General features: G+C 38.9%; 1 protein-coding gene across 1 annotated transcript in view; it reads right to left on the bottom strand.

The window, feature by feature from the left end:
- Nucleotides 1-19,744, bottom strand: part of CNKSR3 (CNKSR family member 3) — a 59,205-nt gene that overhangs the window by 25,738 nt on the left and 13,723 nt on the right. Inside the window, exon 2 of the mRNA XM_005150072.3 lies at nucleotides 3,729-3,892. Coding sequence (XP_005150129.2) covers nucleotides 3,729-3,892 — 164 coding nt within the window. The remainder of the gene's footprint in view (nucleotides 1-3,728; nucleotides 3,893-19,744) is intronic.

The raw sequence follows: 19,744 nt of genomic DNA, 5'->3' as shown, positions 1-19,744 counted from the left end.
GCATGTGGGGCTTGGAGGGAGAGACAGAATGCACACATGCACAAGGGAGTGCAGGTACACAAGAGCATGCTCTTTCTGAACACCATTCCATTTAATGAGAAAAAGCACTGACCAAATAATTGCTTAAGGTCAAGCAGCCAACTATTTTAAATAAATAAATAAATAAATAGCGTGGCTAACTGAAGTCAAAAGAGCACAGCAGTTGTGACAGGCTCTACTACTGCCCAGGGGCAACATCCCCTTCCCCTTCACTGCCGTGTGCATATGCCACAGTGTGATGAGCTGGATCTGCTGGCTCACCCAACTGAAAACCAGCTCTGGGGGAAGAAAAAATGAAGAACAGACTGAATGCCCGCTCAAAAGCTGATCTGTCTCACTGCATGCCTTTGTACTAAACACCAGAGTTAACACAAGGCACTGTCACAGTCGCCCAGTTCTTGCTCTCTCCCTTATAACAAAAATGCATTCTAAAGAATCCTTTGGAGTCACAAACTGCCCAACAAACATCACTAAGTTTGAAGCTGAGACCTCTAGAAAGCTGAAATATTATGAGGTGGTGCAGAGATGAGGTGATTTTGACAATGATTAGCCACTAATAAAGTCTTCATGCATGCATGTTCTATTTTATGCTTTGAAGGGATTTTTTGTTCTGTCAGCATATTTGCAGTGCATTACTGCCAGTGAAATTATCAAAGGTGCAACACTAAAAACTATGGGTTTTGTTGTTTGGTTTTTTTTGTTTTGGGGGGGGGGGGTGGTTTGGGATTTGTTGTTGTTTTGTTCTTGGCCTTGGAGTTTTTTCTTCTTTTGGTTGTTTGTTTTTGTTTATAAGACTGCTTAAAACTGGTATCTCTTAATTCTAACCTCAAGAAAAATCAGCTGCTTTTATGCTTCCAAATTCTCCCATCATATAGCGTCAATAAAGATTCACAACCCTAATCCAAACAACACATTAAAAGGGAAAATATTTGCATACAGTTTCCTGTTAATGCTTGCATTGTTTTATATTTATTAAGCCCAAACAGGCAAGACTACTCATCAGGGAATAATATTCAGTTTTCACCACCACTCTAGATGCTTCTTGTCCCAGTTTTTGGCTGAGAAAGCATATTTTCTGGATCCCTGCCACTGCTTTTGTGGTTTTGCACGAGTTTAATAAGCATGCTTATGTATGTTTGTTTCCCCTTCCCCAAATACCTCAGTCAACTAAGAAATGTCTTCCTCCTACCCTTTTTCTCCCCCAGAACAAATACTGTCAATAAAAAGATGGAGATCCTCAAGTTCATGTTTCCTTTTACCCTCTGAGGAATTCAGTTTCTTTGATACATCCTCTAAATTCCTTAAATAAGCCTTCAACACCTGTTCAGAAAATTAGCAGACCAGCTCAAGATTTACACACATGTGCGTTCACATGAAATCTTCACTTTTCATCCCTGTTCACACACTATCCCACTGCCTCTTCAGCTGCAGCTTTGTTGCACATGCAGCCACTGCTATGAGGACATGAGGGAACACTACCTCATCAAACAAAGCAGCAGAGAAAAATGCATTAATTTCTCTTTCAGCTATCCTGGTTCTAGAGTTTACTTACTAGAGCACCAGACACCATAACTGCAGACATATTTTCAGCTTGGCAGAGTAACTGCCAAAAAATAATAACAAAAAAAAATTAAAAATGAGTATTGGGTGGTTTTTCTCCAGGAAAGGAGAACCTTCACACCGTGTTTTGACAGCTGATCTACTGAAGGCTGGGAAAAAGGTCTGTATGGTCAATGCTTGGAAAGAGTTAACTGCAGGAGAAAGGTGTTCCAAGACTGCTGCTTCACTGCATTTATAGCTGTAACCATTCTTGTTGTGTAAGGGAACCAAAGCACTGATCTGAAGGAAGTTCAGCTAGGAAACTGCCAAGGCAAAACTAGATGATAAAGGGAAATTCTTCTTAAGGACTCCATGACTGGAGAAGCAGAAAAATAAATCCCAAAAAATAGTTCCTTTGCTTTCAAGGCTCCAAAATTTAGGCAAATGTTACCATATACACACACACACATAAAAAAAAGAAAAAAACAAAACACTAAATTATGTCAATACACACACCCACTTTCAAAGAACTAATACAGACGGAACAGGGAAGCCTTTTCTCCCTCACACAAAGAGACAGCAAAGTAAGAAAATGGCTGTCATTAGACCTTAAAACAAACCATCCCCTCAGGAACAATATCAATGATGAATTTATATAACAATCCCAAAAACTCGAGGGAAGGGGCATCAAGAAGATGAAAAAGGGCATGTCTAACACACAGGAATTCTTCCTCCACCTCTTAATAGGGAACAAGGACATTGCAGCTGCAATACATGAATTCTGTCTAATACATTAACTTGAGCTGCTTTTCACAGAGGATTTCCAGAAATGAGTCTGAGGTCAGAACTTTTGTCTACAAAGGAAATTAGAAGGAAATTGTAGGAGATAAAACCCAGCTTTAGGTTCTGGCATTCATCCAGCTTTTGTTCATTTTATGCTAATATTTTTTTAAAAGTCAGAGAAAAAAAAGTGCCTTTGGGGGCTGCCACATACATTACTTGAGTCAGGACTGTGTACAGCATGGTACAGATCCCCTCAACTGCCTGATAGATGATTCCATCTTCCCACAACATGAACCGCATTTCAGGCGAACTCCATTCTTCTGTTAGATTTTCAAGTTAAATGTTAAAATTTTGTTATAGATTAAATATTGAAAGGAAATACAGTGTTTTTCAAATATAAGAGCAACTCCTTGGGAAACATTTCAGGCTGTATGAAGCGATTTCCTTAAATACACTCCTTTCAGGCTTTCCAATTTTTTTTCTGGTTATGGAGTACAAATGATCCCTGTAGCACCTCTGCAGCAAATAAAGCACATATTACAAAGGCAATAAGGAATCTCCATTTTAAGAAGAGTATGTTGAGGCATTGCAGATCTTGCCTAATGAAGGGCAGGCAGGCCAGTGCTGGCCAAGGAATCATCAGGCAGCCTTTCCCACCCTTCTCACTGATGTAATCATATATACCTCTGGCTCTCATTCGCTGTCTTACATCAAACATATCTTCAAGACTGTCTCCAAACTACAGCTTTTAAATAAAGCCTGCACTAGCAAAACAATCTGAAATGTATTTATTCTTTCCAGAGTGTTTGTTTTAAAAGTATCTGTGCAGTTATATATCAGGAGTAAGACAGAGGAACAGTTTAACTTCTGAATCCAATGGGAGTTGAACTCATTACAACTGTAACTGAGTTAGTAAAACTTCCCTCATCTTACATTTTCTTCGCTTTGTATTCAGATTACAGCATTGTCCTAAATCCATTTCACCTGATACAAGGAATCATTAACAGCTGTCATTTCAACAGTATATATTCCGTTTTCTTTGACAAATTCACTCAACTCAAGAGAAATTTTAATCATTCTGTTCACTAACAGAAGACAGAAGATCTAACAGTGCTACTCAGATAACTAATTTCTTTATCTTTACATGAGAAATCAAATTAATTAGCATTGTTTTTTATGAGGAAAAAGTTAAAGAGCCATTAATATAAAGCTTGTGAGAATTAAACAAATTTTAATGTTTTCTTTTACCGTGATGTGTAACAGAAAGCAAAAGACAAGTATTCCAGTTTTATCAGACTCGCCTTTGTTATTCACCCAAAAGAGCTCTTTAAGAAATTCTTTGCATATCTGTTCACCACTTAACTAACCAGTGCACACAGGAGATCCACAGCCTCTAGAACCAGTTCCTGGTGTCCAATTCTTGAGATGCCCAAGTCTTCAAGGTCCTGGTGAGAAATCTGTAACAGCTGTTCACCATTTATCTTCTCCCGTTCAAATTTATGGACATACTGCTGCAGGCAATCATCCAGGCCTACCAAAACACAAGAGAGAAGGAAATGCGATTACAGATTTGTCTTTTTTTCTAATTGTGGGAGAGGGGGAAGAAAACACCACCAAATCGCAACCCCACAAAAACAAAAACAAACCCTGCAAAAGGCACAGATCGCAAGTTCATATAATATGTGATGCCAAACGATGAAATAAACTTGCAGTGCAACTGAAGTTATACCACAGGGGCAGAAAAAACAAAGCACGCAGGTTATGTGGATCTTTGGGTCACAAGCTGCCTGCTCCTTCTGGATCAATGTTATCAGGTAAGAATGTCCTTTTGGTTTCTGCATAGGGTAACCCAGAACCCTGAGGGGCAAGCAAAGCAACAACAGCAAAAAAAAAAAAAAAAAAAAAAGAATCCAACAGGGCAAGGCAAGAACAAAGATCTTGCCCAAATTCTAGTTGGACAAGTAAACAAACAAAAGCACAAAACCCCACAATTCCCCATCCACTTATACATAAAAGGGCTGAATGAATGATGAGAGGAAAATGGAACAATCAAAGGCAAAGCAATCAAAATTATGTTTGGCTCAAGCCTCATTAGTCCCACAATTTACGAGACTCTTCAGCTTCCTGAATCAGCCATTCCTCCTTCTCCTCACTAAGGATTAATGGCACTCACTAATAAGAAATCTTATCCTTTTGTATCTATGAAGTATTTTTAAAACAGGTTAGAGTATTTTGTCCCAGCAATATCCCTCAAATCCTCACTTTAAATTGTGATTCTATAATCCTGCTCTCTATAGTATCCTCCCCCCAGTGCTTAAAGAAAGTATTTCTGGTTTTTGTTTTGTTTTATTTAACTGAACTTCATGTGTTAATCCTGTTTTTTTGTGTATTCTTATTTCCTCTGTTCTTAAAGATCTCGTGAGCAGCAACAATCTAAGAAAAAAAAATTGGATGGATGTGTTATTTTAAGATGATACAGGGCTCTTGATGCCCTGTTGCATTTCAACGTATTAGCTTGAGCAAGAGGAACAAATCTAATCAGGCCTGTTTTATAGAAATACACTATGGTCACTGTAAATAGTTGACAAGCAAAAATTCAGAATACACATTCAACATCTACTTTGTAGCATTCACAACAGCTATGTTTGCTTGACCATTCAGTTCTTCAAAAACTGAACCTTCAGCTGTATAAAGGATGTTTATCTATGATGCTGGTTTAAAAGGAAGCCACTAACATGGACAGGATGTTGAATTGTGCAGATGAGAAACATGAACAGCATCCTGATCTACAAGGAAATTAGAGCTAGAAGACTGGCACCCAATTCCACTCATGCAGCCACAGTAGCAGCTTGGAAAACAAGCACTCACTGCACATGCTACTGCCAAGAAAACACTCAAGACAAATCACAAGGGGCTTCCAGAAGCAGCATGAAATAATCTCGTTTCATAACAGCAGCACGAGCAGTCACCACTGCCTTGCACTGTCTGGTCCCAGCAGATCTGTAGATTAAGGATTTTCAAAGCCACAGGCTTAGTTAACACACATCATTTGCCTTTTAACTCTCACTCAGAAATTAATAAAACCAGACACCCTGGCACTTAACAGTCACCTCTTTACATGACTCGGGCAAGCATAATTATTACAGTACATCAAAATCTGGCTGAACAAGCTTGACTTGTCCACATGCAGAGCTACTAGTGTGCACAGCTTGATTTTCAAGCATAATTATGAATGGGAAAACTCGCATGCAAGATGAGCAGAGTCTCCCAGGGCTACAGTTGTTTGGGGTTCACTCTTGTTTCTTCCCATCTGTCTTGGCAAGGCCACATAAATTTTGAAAATTGAGCCCAGTGTTCTCTTTCCCACAGGCACCAAGTCCCCCCTTAGGCTATACAAACTCTTTTCCCAGGAAAAATAATAAAAAGCTCCGGCCTTCATTATTTAACAATTTATTTTTTTCAAAACAAATTCTCAACGAGGGCTGACATACAGTGCACATATTTGGCATTCCCAATTTTTATTGCTGTCTTGCAGACCCCTGTTTCCCACCATTTGCCATTGTAAGCCTGTAGTTTCCATTAAGAATTACACAAACACCTAAAATAAAACACTTCAGCATGCAATGAAGTTTTCTGCTTTAAGGTTTTCTGGATGCAGGGTTGCTTTTGCCTGCTATCCTTTCTGTGTATTGACTCAACTTTCTAGATCCTCATTCCATACTAAAACACAAGACTCAGAGTTAGATTACACACACACACACCCAAGAAATAAAAGTATGGCTTTCAGCTTGCTTTTTTTAATTCATGCTTGCCTGTTCCTTGAAAGTCTCTTACAACTTGAACAGCTACCTCAAATATTTTTAATGAGACCTTACAAAAAGCACTTTTGCATTCACACCATACAACTATATTACATAAAATAACACAAAAAAAATCACACAAATGTTAATTCAAAACAGCCAACACACATGCACAGCAGCTCAGCTAGAAATATATTAAAATGACCAAAAACTATGCAAAGCAGGAAGTGAGGACAGACCCACACACTCATAGCAAGCATTCACTAACGGTTTAAGATGAGCTTACTAACATCAGTGTTATTATTTTTACTAGGAAACACTTGGAAAAATCTTAAACATTTTAATTGAGATTGTAACCACATGTATGGTCTATTGTTTAATTTTCTCTCATATCAACAAAATGGTTAGACATCATATACAAACCAGAAAATTCCTATTTTGTTAAGAAAGAAAAAGGGAGGAAAAAACCCTCGTAAATCAGTTCAATAAATTAAATAAAAGAATGTTTACATTTTTAACGTTATCATTCAAATGCCACTGGTCATTTTTTTTTCCTTCATCAAAACATCTTAGTTCTTTCCATGTATTTTCTCTGAGCTTCAGAGCCTCATACAGATTTGCTATTACCCTTTAACAAAATCTGGATATTTTTGAGAAACTTAGGTGACTTGAAAAGCCCACATTACTCAGAAAGACACTTTCTTACACGCAGGGTCACCGTCAACAGTGCAATATTCAGAGGTTCAGGCAAGAAAAAGAGCTTTCTCTCTCTCTTTTATTTTTTAACACCACAGTTAAGACTGACATTGGAAAAGATGTCCATATTTGTCCTTTACCCACTCAGGAGCCCTTCTGAAGTCCAATCCATTAATTTTATGCTCAAAGTACGTTTAAAAAGCAATTGTCTCAACTGCATACGAGAAATATTACTTGCACATATCTCAAAACCAAGCACAAAAGATAACATCCTTCCTACTTACATAATTTTTCAAGAATGAGGGAAGACAAATAGCAATTGCAGAATGTTACTGAAGTTTTACAATGATAGCAGCATTGATTTTTTGGGAAGGGAGAGAGAAAGAATAGTCTAGTTAGTGTTATTCCTATCATGGAAACCCTTCCGAGAAACTGCAGTGCAAGTTGAAAAAAACTCCCAAATTTTGGCAGGTGTAGAGATGTGCAATAGATACTAAGAACTGTCTAGACTTTTGTGTCTAAAATAACCTTCCACAACTATGCAAAGCACCCCAGAAGACATTCAATACCTTGCATTCATGCAAAAGCACTAAGACAGGGCTTACGCTTACAGATTTCCACTGATACCTATCTCAGTCTGTTTCCAAGATTAAGAAAGTTATTTTGAATAAGAATTGGGGAGGAAAAAAAACACTTTGAGGGTATTAAGGGCGAGGCCTGGGTCCAAGCCATAACTATCAGTTTACTATTCAGAGAGAACATTTCTACTGTTGATAGATGTCAGCCATCCGGCAATGACATATCCCAAAGTACTAGAAATGTGTGTTTTATAAGCTGAGTCATTAAGTAGCTCCATGTTTTTTTTCTCACTTCTGTGCAGGACATTACCAGATAATTCACCTACCATAAAACAGTAAAAACAGTTAACCAATGTATTACAGCCACAGGTCCAAAACCAGCTGATTTGCCACCTCTTCCTTCCTCCTACCACCCCAATCTCTCCTCTTGTGAAACTAGAGTCTATACACTCCAACATGGCAAGGCAGGGAAGGGCTGGAAGCAAGGAAGAGAAAAGAGATAAACAGGGCAAGGAACTAAGGAAGGAACATTTAAAGGGAACTGGAAGGTGATAGGGATCATTTTCCTTTAGTTCAGGAACTTGAACAGAGTCTCAGGTTAGCTTGTGAAACACCAAAGCTGTCGTGAGGCAGCAAGAGGAGCACAAGCCACTTGTACAGAATAATTCATAAGTACAAGACCTGTTTCACATAGCACCACCATGGGGATCATCTCTCACTGTCTCAATGAAATACGGCCTTCTTTTATGAATATGTACTTTTCTCTGTTGGGTGTCTCTAACAAACTGCAAGCACCTTGTGCCTTGAGGTAGCACCGAGGTTCAATTACAACCCCCATCCATTCAAGGAGCTCCCCTGGACAGCTTGCTAGGCAGGACTGCTGAAGCCTTTTTTGCCTCATCACATTAAGAAATACACATTCAAATATTTCAAGAATCTGACCTTCCTAAGAAAGTCACTCTAATTCTGGTCTCCCGGATCTATTCAGTTACCACTTCTAGTCTCCAAAGACTCCTTGCACACACCACCTTCAATTTATCCCCCTAAGCTTTGAAATATCTATTCTAGTAGAACCTTTAACATACCCTATGGTATGTGCTATTGTATTATCATTCGTATTCCACATGATTTTATAATTTATTGCGATAGCTTCCTTCATTTCCTCCGTTTATTTCAGGACTGGAAGAAATTAAACAAGAAAAAGCATGAGGGAATCAAGGCAGCAAATGAACACTAAAAAGAAAATGGTTCTTCATAAGTGAAGAACCAGCACCTAAGAAGGCAAATTAAAGTAGGGGGAAAGGATCTGCAAAACAGCTGGGAAAAGCTGAAGCATTTCCATCAGACAGGTACAGGGTGAAAACGAAGAAAATGAAAAGTTCAAAGAGAAAAAATCAAACATGCAGTTTTCTTTAATACAGAACACAGTGGGAAGGTTGTTCTATTGTAACACCACAGATGCCATACTACTCCTGCAATATTACAGACAGAGACAGGAATTTAAAAATCCTTTAAAAAGATGATAAAACTAAATCTAGAACAGTCAGTGGAAGCTTAATCCAGTAATAATCTGAGCCTAGGTAAGAACTGACTTTCTAGGACCCACATGCCTAAATGTTTTTTAGCTATCATGACTGATTTTGCACTTATCTTTCTACAAGTTTTCAAAACAAAAGTTTAGTTATCAGGTGGTTTGAGCCACATGTAGGGGCCGGAAAAGAGCTCAAGTTTGCCAAGAGAAAATAAAAGCTTTCAAGAAATCTTTGAATTACTGTAAAACAACTTTCCTCCTTCAATTCCTTAATCCAAGTGGTTTCACAATCACTTATAACAGTGCCACCATCTGAAATATCAATCATTAAAAAACAAAAAAACCACTGCAGAATTGAAGAGCAAGAGCTGCTTATTAACAGCACAAAACATTTCCTGCATGAGCCAGCTTATTTATAAAATAAATTCTCAGGTAGTCAATTGTACGCAACTCCTCACTTTTCTGTTTAATCATCTGCATCCTAACCAAGCAGGCACAACCTATTGCCTCACCAGGCATTAGGGCTAGTTTTGCTGAAGATGAGCATTGCTTAGAACTCCCAGAAAGGTACAAGTTTCTTGTCTGTCCCCCAGCTCATACACGGATGGAACCACAAAAATTGCTCGCCTCTGCTTGCCATCAGGGATGCAAAGGGCAGCTCCCTCTTGAAGGTCACAGCAGGACAGAGGGAAAGGGCAAAGCTTTCAACTTTGATGAATGCTTTACTGTCCCCTCTGTAATCCCCTCTGACTGACAGTTGCACAGAGATCTTTTTGCTACATGTTCCTATTTTCAGTATTTCCAACTAACATATTTAGCCTGGAAAAACAGACTACATACACATGCGTTCACACTACCTCAAAATAAATCAATTCATTCCATTCAAATCCACCCATAATTCTCTTAGATCCTTTTTGAATGCAAAACTGAAAGCTTTGCCTTGTAATAAAAGAACTGGTGGGTAAATTTGAGTTGTAAACCATCTTGACCAGAGGGTGATGGAAACTGTGTTTAACCTTTTGTTGTTCCATATAGACGCAATCTCAGACTGACAGGACTTATGCTGTGCTGTACTTTTTACCAGTCCTCCCTACAAAGCTATTGACTTCGACCATTCCAACAGCACCCATTATCGTGTTCCAAGACTGTAAATTTGAGGACAGCTATAAGCTTCAACACTTCACAAAGTCAATAATGAAGTATGTTAAGAAAATCAAAATCATTATCATCCACACACTTGCTGAACCCTTCCAAGAACTTTGCAAGGCAAGACCTCTCTCTAGAGAAGACAGAAAAACCCACTCAGGTTTCCCTCACATAATTTTTTCAGGAAACTAAGCAGACATGGAGTAAGATAAGAGTCATTACAGAAAAAGAGACTACAGGGAGGAGGAGGACACAATGAAGGCCTACACAGCCAGAAGCAGCCCAGAAAAACAGAAAGAACACTGACTGTACATCATCTCTTTGAATAAAGGAATTAGGGAGAGCCAATGAAGCTAGCATGTAACAGGCCCAAACAAGCAATACAAGAGTGATTCTTCACACAGCAGTATGCAACAAATGTTCAACATCTATTGGAGTTCAGGGGAAGGTTCATGAAAGACAGCATCACAGAAGTCATGTCTGACTCTGGAATACTCAAACAGAAATGGTTGAAGGGTTGAGGAAGCCTACAGAAGAAAACAAACATCTTTCCTACAATCCTCCTTAATGTATCCCTTTTTCGCAAACATTCAGGATGGGATACTCAGGTAGACAGCACAGGACACAGGATTTCCACAGCTACACCATACACAGCACCAAAATGTATACAGCAACTCCTTTTTAATTACTTTTATCCTAAGACTTAAGAAAATTATTACCTCTTTGGTAGTGAAAGCTACCAGTGGTGTTGGTATTCACTGTAATAGTGACACAAGATTTTTCCCCAAATGCAAAAATTCTATACAGACAAATAGAAGGTGGTGGGTGTGGGGTGAAGGAAAAGGTTGAACACTAATACTTGAATTGTGATATCAATATACACCAAAGCTATAACCAAAGTTCTAGCAATACTAGGAAACAGATCACAATGAATCACACAGCTGCTGTTATGGGTTGCAATACAACTTGAGATATTAACAGTGAGTGGGAAATTACAAGAGAGTTAATTTAGAAATTGTACCTTCAGTTAACAATGAGTGAACTTATATCAGGACTGCAAAATAAGTCATAAGTAAATGGCAGCATACAATAGACTGAAAAAGAAAAGTCATCTATAATAAATGAAATATTAATGCTATTTCATTCCAAAAGCTTTTCAGCCAGAACTCAAAGTTGAGTTTTCTTTCTTTTTCACAACTCTTTTCCAGTGAACTCTGAAATTAAAAAAAAAAAAAAAAAAGGGTGGGGGAAGGCAAACCTATTTCTCCTATTCTCTGTAGGGGCTTCTTATTATGGCATAGCTGCAAGGCTGCAAATTAAAGGCAAAATTAAAACTTAATGCTTTAGAAATTGACAAGTGAGCTGTGTTGGCATTTCTAGAGGGGGAAAAAAAAAAAAAAAAACAAACAGAACCACCACCAGAAGAGGACTGATGACCAGAGACATATAAAGGATGGGAAACATATAATCGATGCACATAGTTCTTTCCTGCCAACTTTTATGTACATTCTCTGCCTGTAAGGATTAATCCACACATCATGAAGTAGCTTCACAAAATACAACACTTATTCTTAAAAGAGAAAACCAAAGCACAACTGCATCACTCACTGACCAGCTACGTTTGGCAAAAGCAATCCTTCTGTACTTTAACAGATTTTATTTGGCAAACTAAATAAGTGAGATTGAAGCAGAGAATATCCATATGTTCTCTGCAGATAGACCTGGCACCCTAAGTTTCAACAGAACATGTGATGAAAGCCAACATTCAGTAAATGTATGCTAAACACATTAAAATAGACAACACACCTGCCTGGGGCAGACAAGCCCAAATAGCTTCCCAGCCAATACCACAAGATGTCTTCAGGGACACTGCTGACAATATCCTCCCTGACTTCACAGTAAAAACAATATCCTGCCTGTGGCAAATACAACTCACATTCATCCCCTGGGTATACTGCCACATGAGCAAGGCAACACGAATCTATATTGTAGCTGTAATGAGGCACTTATTCAATCAACATTTATTGCTCAAGTAGCACCCAGCAACTACTATAAACTCCAAATTGAAACAAGAAAACATCTCTTTGCCCAATATAGTAATACATGCAAAGGTGTGCCTATTTGTCTGTTGCTTGCATTTAAAATAGCTATAATTAAATGGATTTAGAATGGCTCTCCACTGCCATAGAATCACTTCCAGCAAGTATGACCCACATCTTGTTATTCTTCTTCACTTTAAGTTTTTGCTATTATATCTAAATTATTTTAAAGCCACACAGCCTGATACTGCATATTGTAGTGGACTACTGCATGTCAGAAACATTTACACTCAATTGCTACTAAAAAGGATTGTTCTTTAACTGATTTGCTCAAACTCTTTTGACAGCCACTGTGTCCAATGAGCATACATTCACGTTTGTCACAACCTAACAAAATCATTTTGCTGGTGAAGACATGACTGACAATATCAGTAAATACAGATCTTTCAGTACAGCAGAAAAGTTATCATTCGATGTGATTTTAAAGTCACAAGCACCCATTAGAGGAGGCAAGAAAGACGATCAAATGGCTGTGGTGAGAAATTACTTAAAAGGTCTAAAAACACTGACAGCTCTTTCCTACACCCTTGAAAATTCTCTTTTATCTCATTTTGTTGCTTGCAGCTGATCTCGATGACTAATCAAAAGGTATTGCTTAAACAGAGCAGCAACAGAAGTTACTTCATTACACCAGCATAGAGTGGCTTCATTAACTTCATTCAAGCAATGACTGTAGAATTCTTCCATATACATCAAAATAAATTAGTGTGTCCTACAGGCTGTTAGTGACATCATTCTCACATACTGTGTCAAAACTCATAACCAGTTTTTACTGAAGTTTCAGTGTGCAGACTCTGTTCTATCCTGGGCTTGAAAACCTCACTCCTCTTGGATGCTCAGAAGTTGTTTCCCAATGCACATGGGCTCAAAGAACCACTAACTCTTTCTCCAGCAGGAAACAAAAGCAAGTGGTAAAATCGTAATTGGAGAAAAATGGATGATTCCAAGATTCCTTTTCCTCACCCCACTAAGGCTTTTTGTTCATACTAAATACATTTTAAGACATGCTGGCCAATACGTTTCAAATTATCCTCAAACAGGATTTTGCAGTTTCTGTAGTCAAGGTAGGTCTGCTTTTCTCTCCCTCTGAAAAACTAGCTTTTTCTATTGATGTAAGCAACAGATTTGCCCAGGCACAGTATAATTTTGGCAGGAATGAAAGCAGAGCCCCTGAAAGCTGCAGTTGAGAAAGATATACAGACAAGACCTTTGTCCCTCGCAGTGTACAGTGCTGGGCTTTGTAAGAAATCAATCTACCTCACCATATGCCCTCTCCTGTACAGAGCACATGGGGTAACTACCTTGGAAACAAACCAGTCATGGGTATATCACAGACTTAGTCTCTTCTGCAGCTAGGTGGCAACAAGATCTGAGGTGGAAGAACAAATGCCATTTCATCATCTTCAGGCTGGTCCAACACCCTTACTCTCAGTAAAGAGGGCACAAGCAGGTAGACAGCATGACCTTAGAACATTCACTTCCTTAGATCCCATATGGCATAGAGAGATGAATAACTGGTTACTGTCAATGCACTTTTATCCAAAACTGAGGTAAAGCACCACCAGAAACTAATTTGTCCCAGTCACTTAATATCTTGACAGGAGAAGGCAAGCTGCAGAACTGCCTGTGCCCCAGCCACTGCAATAGGACCTTTATTAGCTCAACAGCAGCAGCCATATCTTCAGCTAGTATAGTGGGCTGTAAATTGGGAAAATATGTGGGGAGGACACAACCTGGTCTGCTGCCTTTGCTGTGGAATTGTCGCAAAGGACTAGGGCAAAAAGTTGGAGAGGGATGGGAGAAGAACAGCAGGAAGTGGCACAACTATGGCCAGCAGAGGTCATCTGTCAGAAACATGACTTGTACTTAGTGAGACCCCCATGCTATTCCACACTGGACTGACTGCAGACCCCAGTTACAGAAAGGTGTATTTCCTCACACCCATTAAACAGCTCCAAAAAGAAGCCTGAAAGATATCTCATTTCTGCTACTAACAGAAGCAGATGTTTTCACTAAATCAATGCAACCACAGAGGAATACATTTCCCAGAATTTTCCATCTCACAAAACCATGCTGAATTTGCTGGGTGGTTTCTTTTTTATACCGTTATTCTAGCACACTCATTTTACAGGACAACTTCTACTCAAAACATGCCTTTAAAACACTTCACCATTTCGCTTACGAAAGTATAATAGTACTGAACCTAAAATAGTCTTAATGCTAGCTGTGGTGTCATCCACAATATTTCAGGAACCAGACTTTTTTTTTTAAATGAAAAAATTTAATTTTGTTTTATTGTTCATGTGAAATGCATATTACAGCTTAATCCATAGCAGGAATATGGAATCATTTAAGCCTCATGAGGCAAAAACTCTGGAAGCTGTGGAAATTACATAATTAGGACACAATTCGGAAGTCACATACAGATGAAGACCACCTCTCTCATGTCATTCTTCCCATCATCCATCCTACTTCTCACTCCAGCATCCCTAAACCCCTTTCTTTCTCACCTTCACCATACTACAACCCCCTTGCCTGAAAACCTTCCAGGACCTATCTACAGCAAAAGGGTTGACAGAAAGCCAAAACAGAGGTGATGAGGGGCCCCACTGAGTGCCCTAGCTGTGTCTGGGTATCTTCTGGGACTCACACCAGTGCACCAGAGAAACACTGCAAACCACAGCCTGGACAGGCTTTGTAGTGGACCAACATACACCACTCCCAAGGCACTAATTCACAGCCTGGCAGCAAACAACACCATGCAAGGAACAGGATATGGGAAACACACAATCTAGGTGCAATTTAGGAGGAACCAGTGCTGCAGGGCTGTATTTGGATCCATGAACTTAATGAATACAAAAAGGCACTTTAATGACTTATGGCATGTTGGACAAGAAGCAGTTTACATCACAAAACAGAGGACAGTGACACTGGTGTCGGATGGATGCTTATACAGCTAGCATGTTAATACATGGTCCTACAAGGTGTAGGTGAGAATTCTATTTGTCTCCGAAGTATTGGGCCAGGGGCAGTGAGGGCGGAGAAGATGGGACATAGATGGACAAGGCCTCTGCACCATTTGTACTTGACCTAACAATGAAATCCCTCCCACAAGACACTTCTCTCTCCGTACAAAATACTCAGAACTCACCAAGTGCATATACTGCCCAAGCTTTCAAAACTGGCTTATGCTGTGTCACATCAGTGTCCCAGGCTGCTAGTCACACTGGTCTTCTGGGTCCCAAGTGCTATTACCATCAGTCATTTTGTATAATATTGCTTAAAGTAAAGCAACATTTCACTTCTTACTCAGGAGTATGTCCTTTGGCAGGTTCCATCCCATCCCTCATCTCCTTGCTCCAGTTTTCCAAGCAGCAGGCATTTGAAGTTAAACTTGCCAACAGGCAGCTCCCCATCACTGTACTTTACTAGCTCACCTAACTTCATTATTACTACAAAGTAATTCACAGCCAAATTTAAAAACAATTTGCACAGCAGCACCAGATATGGGAGCGCTCCTGGACAATTTAATAAGGCATTCCCTTTATAAAGTCTTGTAATTTCTATTGTAATGTTAATGTATTCAGAGTGACACACAGTTTACATCAGCCCCATTGCAATGATGAAACTGCAAGGTGTCAAAAAATCAAAGCTGTCTGAACAAGGAAATATTTCTGCTTCAGAGAGTTAGCCTCAGTAAAACACAGCCACCTGTATTTCCATCCGTATTACCTTTTTGCCTACTGACACTTCAAAGCAATGCTTCTTCAGTTCGTTATTCTCATACATTTAACAATTCTCTGGCTACACATAAAAATACCAGTGATGCCCTGTAAACAGTTTCCTCATGCTGAGTTTTTTTGTTACTATCCATTCTTTATGTCTTAAATAAAGTGATAAACTAGCCATTTAGCAGCCCTACTTCTATAAAAGTATGAAGCGGACAATCTCCCCTTAAGGCTCTAAGTTCTGTATTTGCAAAACAGATGCATGGAGGGATGAAAATCCTATAAATGGTTTGCATTCTTAATGTCTGACATAATTTAGTCCCTGGGGAGCATGTGCTACTTGTCTACGTGTGTGTATGCGGGAGATTGCACATAATCTTTTACAATGGGGCCCTGAACCTGTAACAGTACTTTAAGCACCAAAAATAACCTACAGTCCTGCTGCTGTATTAAGAGCAGTGATCAAAATGTCCCCTATTAAACTTTTGCATCACATTATATAATAAGGTTGCTTTTCCTCACTCTTCTTGGTTGCTCTTTTTAATAAACCAATAAACTCCATAGATACTTCTTGCATACTTATGTTGATTCAGAGCATATTGCAGTAGACCCTGCTTTAGCTACCCCAAGTACATATTCAGAAGGATATGGCTGTTTATTTGGACAACAACAGGAGACACCTGTTAACAATAAAATCTTACAAACAAAACTCTCCAACATAACACCACTAGCCTTAGTTATGAAGATGCACTAGAGAAACTGCAAGAGCAGAAGAGGGATGACTGCACTTATTGTTAACATAGTAGTTTATTACAAAGAAATCTTGGAAACAGGCTAGAAACAAACAAATGCAAATACTGTCCTAAAGTCAGTGGGTGCAATAATTTTTGCATCTGTTTATATCAAATATAATCCCCTCCCAATTTCTATTTCTAGGGTGATTTACACATTTCTTACTTTTCTTCTACTTACTGCTCCTCTATTTACCTGCCTAATAGCACTAAATTTTTTAAACAGCAGCAATCCTGTTGGTGCTCAGAGGTTTTATGCTGTCCACTACCAGCTATTATAAATTTTAGTGTTTTTTGCAAATCAGTAAAAAGAGTAGAAATAATGAAAAATAATAAATGCAAAGTTTCATGTGAAACTGAGTGATTTATGTCATTATTTGAAGAGAAGAATGGGGTAGAAAGAAGAACTTAAGTTATAATTCATAAGCACTGTAAAATTCTCAGAGCTTTGCTGGTCCTTGAAATCCAAATTTGGAAGAAGCCTACCCACTTTATTCTAACACATACCTATCTTGTCCTCAACATAACTGTCCAGTGGAAAATTGAAATATGATATCCACTCCTCTTCCCCTGACCTTTTGAAGGAGTTATAATTACTGTAATCACAGAATGGACTTACTAGAGCCATTCATTCAAAACATACAAAAGGTTACAAAATTTCTGTAAAAAAAAAAAATACTTTCTTTTCTATCTCCCCCCTCTCCCTTTCCCATCTTACAAAAATGGTGCAACTTTTAAAAAGAGCTTCTGATGAGCATAAAGGCTGTATAAAACTGAAAAGCAAGAAAATTAGAAGCAGTTCACCTACCGAAAAAACGCTATTACATTCAATCGAGAAATATCATAAGTTTTATTTAAATATAATTTAAAATAAGATTTTATTTTAATTTAAATTTAAATCAGTTTTATTTAAATACACTTGTTAAATACATTTGTAGTTACAAAAACTAACACAAGTTATTAGCTTGTTTTGACCAAATTAAAGCTGCCTGAGGAGCTTCTCTCCTGGATGCATACTTAATCTCAAGTATTATAGACCCTGATCTCCAAGCCACCGAACGAGAGCAAATACTCTCTTGAAGCTAGAGTGTATTTCCACAGCTTGGACTTCTGCAAGTTGAGGTGCTGCATGGTTAATACTGTGTAGCAGTCTCCAGTTGGTGATCAAATTTTCAGACTTCCAAATCATGTCAAATTGCTTTTTGTGCCCAAGGACATAGTTGGACATGTGAATTCAGAAGTAGTACTCAGTGTGCTATTTTGTAAGTGGAGAAAGAACACGCAGCCAGATTGATCTTCTTCAACCCCTAAGATACTCCTGTTTGTTAATTATGCAGTGATGGCCTTTTAAGATGGTTATTTATGGAAGCCTGTTTGATCACTATTCATCTTTGTTCTTCCCTTACAGTCACTGTAGTGACCTTATTTACACCCAAGTTAATCATTAGGTCTTACAGAAGGTGAGGAATAGCAAGGGAGGGCAAAGAGTGGGAGGAGATAGAGAAAGGAGGGTGATTTTATAAGTTATCAAAACAGCAGCAAAGAAACAATATCTCACACAAATACTTTTTCATTATGCAGACTTGGCTTCACATCCCCAATCAAGAGACTGCTACCAAGAGGATGGCACCAGCCACAAGTGCTCTATACCAAAGCCTCCAGAAAAACACCAACTCCAGAAATGCCCTCTCCACAAGTTATGGAGACTCCTCAGCAGAGAGCTGTGAAGTACAAACTTATTTCCAGACTGTCACCACAAAGGCTACCAGGCACTCCTGTCTTCTGCTTGCCACTAGCTAGAAAAGAATGAGGGCTCCCCACACAAAGAATAATGCAATTCACCAAAATATTTACTGCACTTCATCACTTCTATAAGCATCTTCATTACTGAGGGAAAAAGTCCCAAATCCTCTGATAAACAGTTATAAAAAAGCCAGGAAACAGTGCTGCTGCTCCTATCCAAGTAAGACCCACGTAACATAATACCACCTGGGAAAGAAGACCACATAACAGGAAAATACCAGGAATAAAAGGAAATATAGCCACAGGAGGAAAGATGAAGAGAAATTGCTACTGAAAATTTCAACTGAGACATTCCCCCAACAGAGACCATTTAACTGACCTTCAAACAGTCACACTGCTTCAGCAAGAAACACTTTTTTTTTTTTGCATTATTTTCCTAGCTGTGTTTATTTCAAACTGACAGAAGTAGCAGTGTCTCAAAGGCAAGCAATAAACAGAAGAGCATTGTAGTCCTACAACAAACAAGGTGACATGAAAACCTTCTTATCCACAAACTTAGTCTCTCTAGACATTCCATCCCACTCATGTGAAATAAGACAGATATTTATTCCCCTGTCCTCCCTCCCCCACCCCCCACATTTTTAATAGATATAAAACTGTCATCAACATCTTGGTCTGCAGACACTAAACTTCAACTACTGCTTCCCCCTGTCATGCACACATGCTGAAAGACGCTGGAATGAAAGCCACAAACTGAAAATATGCATTTACCTGTAGACCAGAGGTGACAGCTTTTCCTAGAGGGGGAACTGGCAGAGTTTGGAGAGCTGTGGGACAGAGGGGAAGAACCAGACCCCCACCCAGCCTCACTTCACCTCCATGTTGAAACCTCCAGCGAGGGAAGTCTTTAGAGACAACTGCATAGCAAAACTCCCTGGCAAAGCAAGAACCCAAGCTAAAAAACAACCAACCTATTCCACTCAAAGACAAAAATCTAAATGTCAGCCCACTTTAACCAGAGCTGGACTTCCATCAGCCCACACATCCCATCACCAAGCCTGTGCACATCTGGTTTACTGTTGCTAACAACTTCTGTACAATTCTCTTCCAAAGGAATAAAATGGGAGTAAGTATAAGCACAGAACTCAATCATATGCAATATGAATATTAATCACAGTAATTACACATGGAGTAAGGCAACACAAAAGCATTGTTCCTTTCGAAGCATTCTCAGATAATTTGGCTGCTACCATGGCTTATCAACTTTAATA

Source organism: Melopsittacus undulatus, chromosome 3 (assembly GCF_012275295.1).
Source record: "Melopsittacus undulatus isolate bMelUnd1 chromosome 3, bMelUnd1.mat.Z, whole genome shotgun sequence".
In the NCBI taxonomy this organism is placed as follows: Eukaryota; Metazoa; Chordata; class Aves; order Psittaciformes; family Psittaculidae; genus Melopsittacus; species Melopsittacus undulatus.
This window is presented reverse-complemented; position numbering and strand designations above follow the sequence as displayed.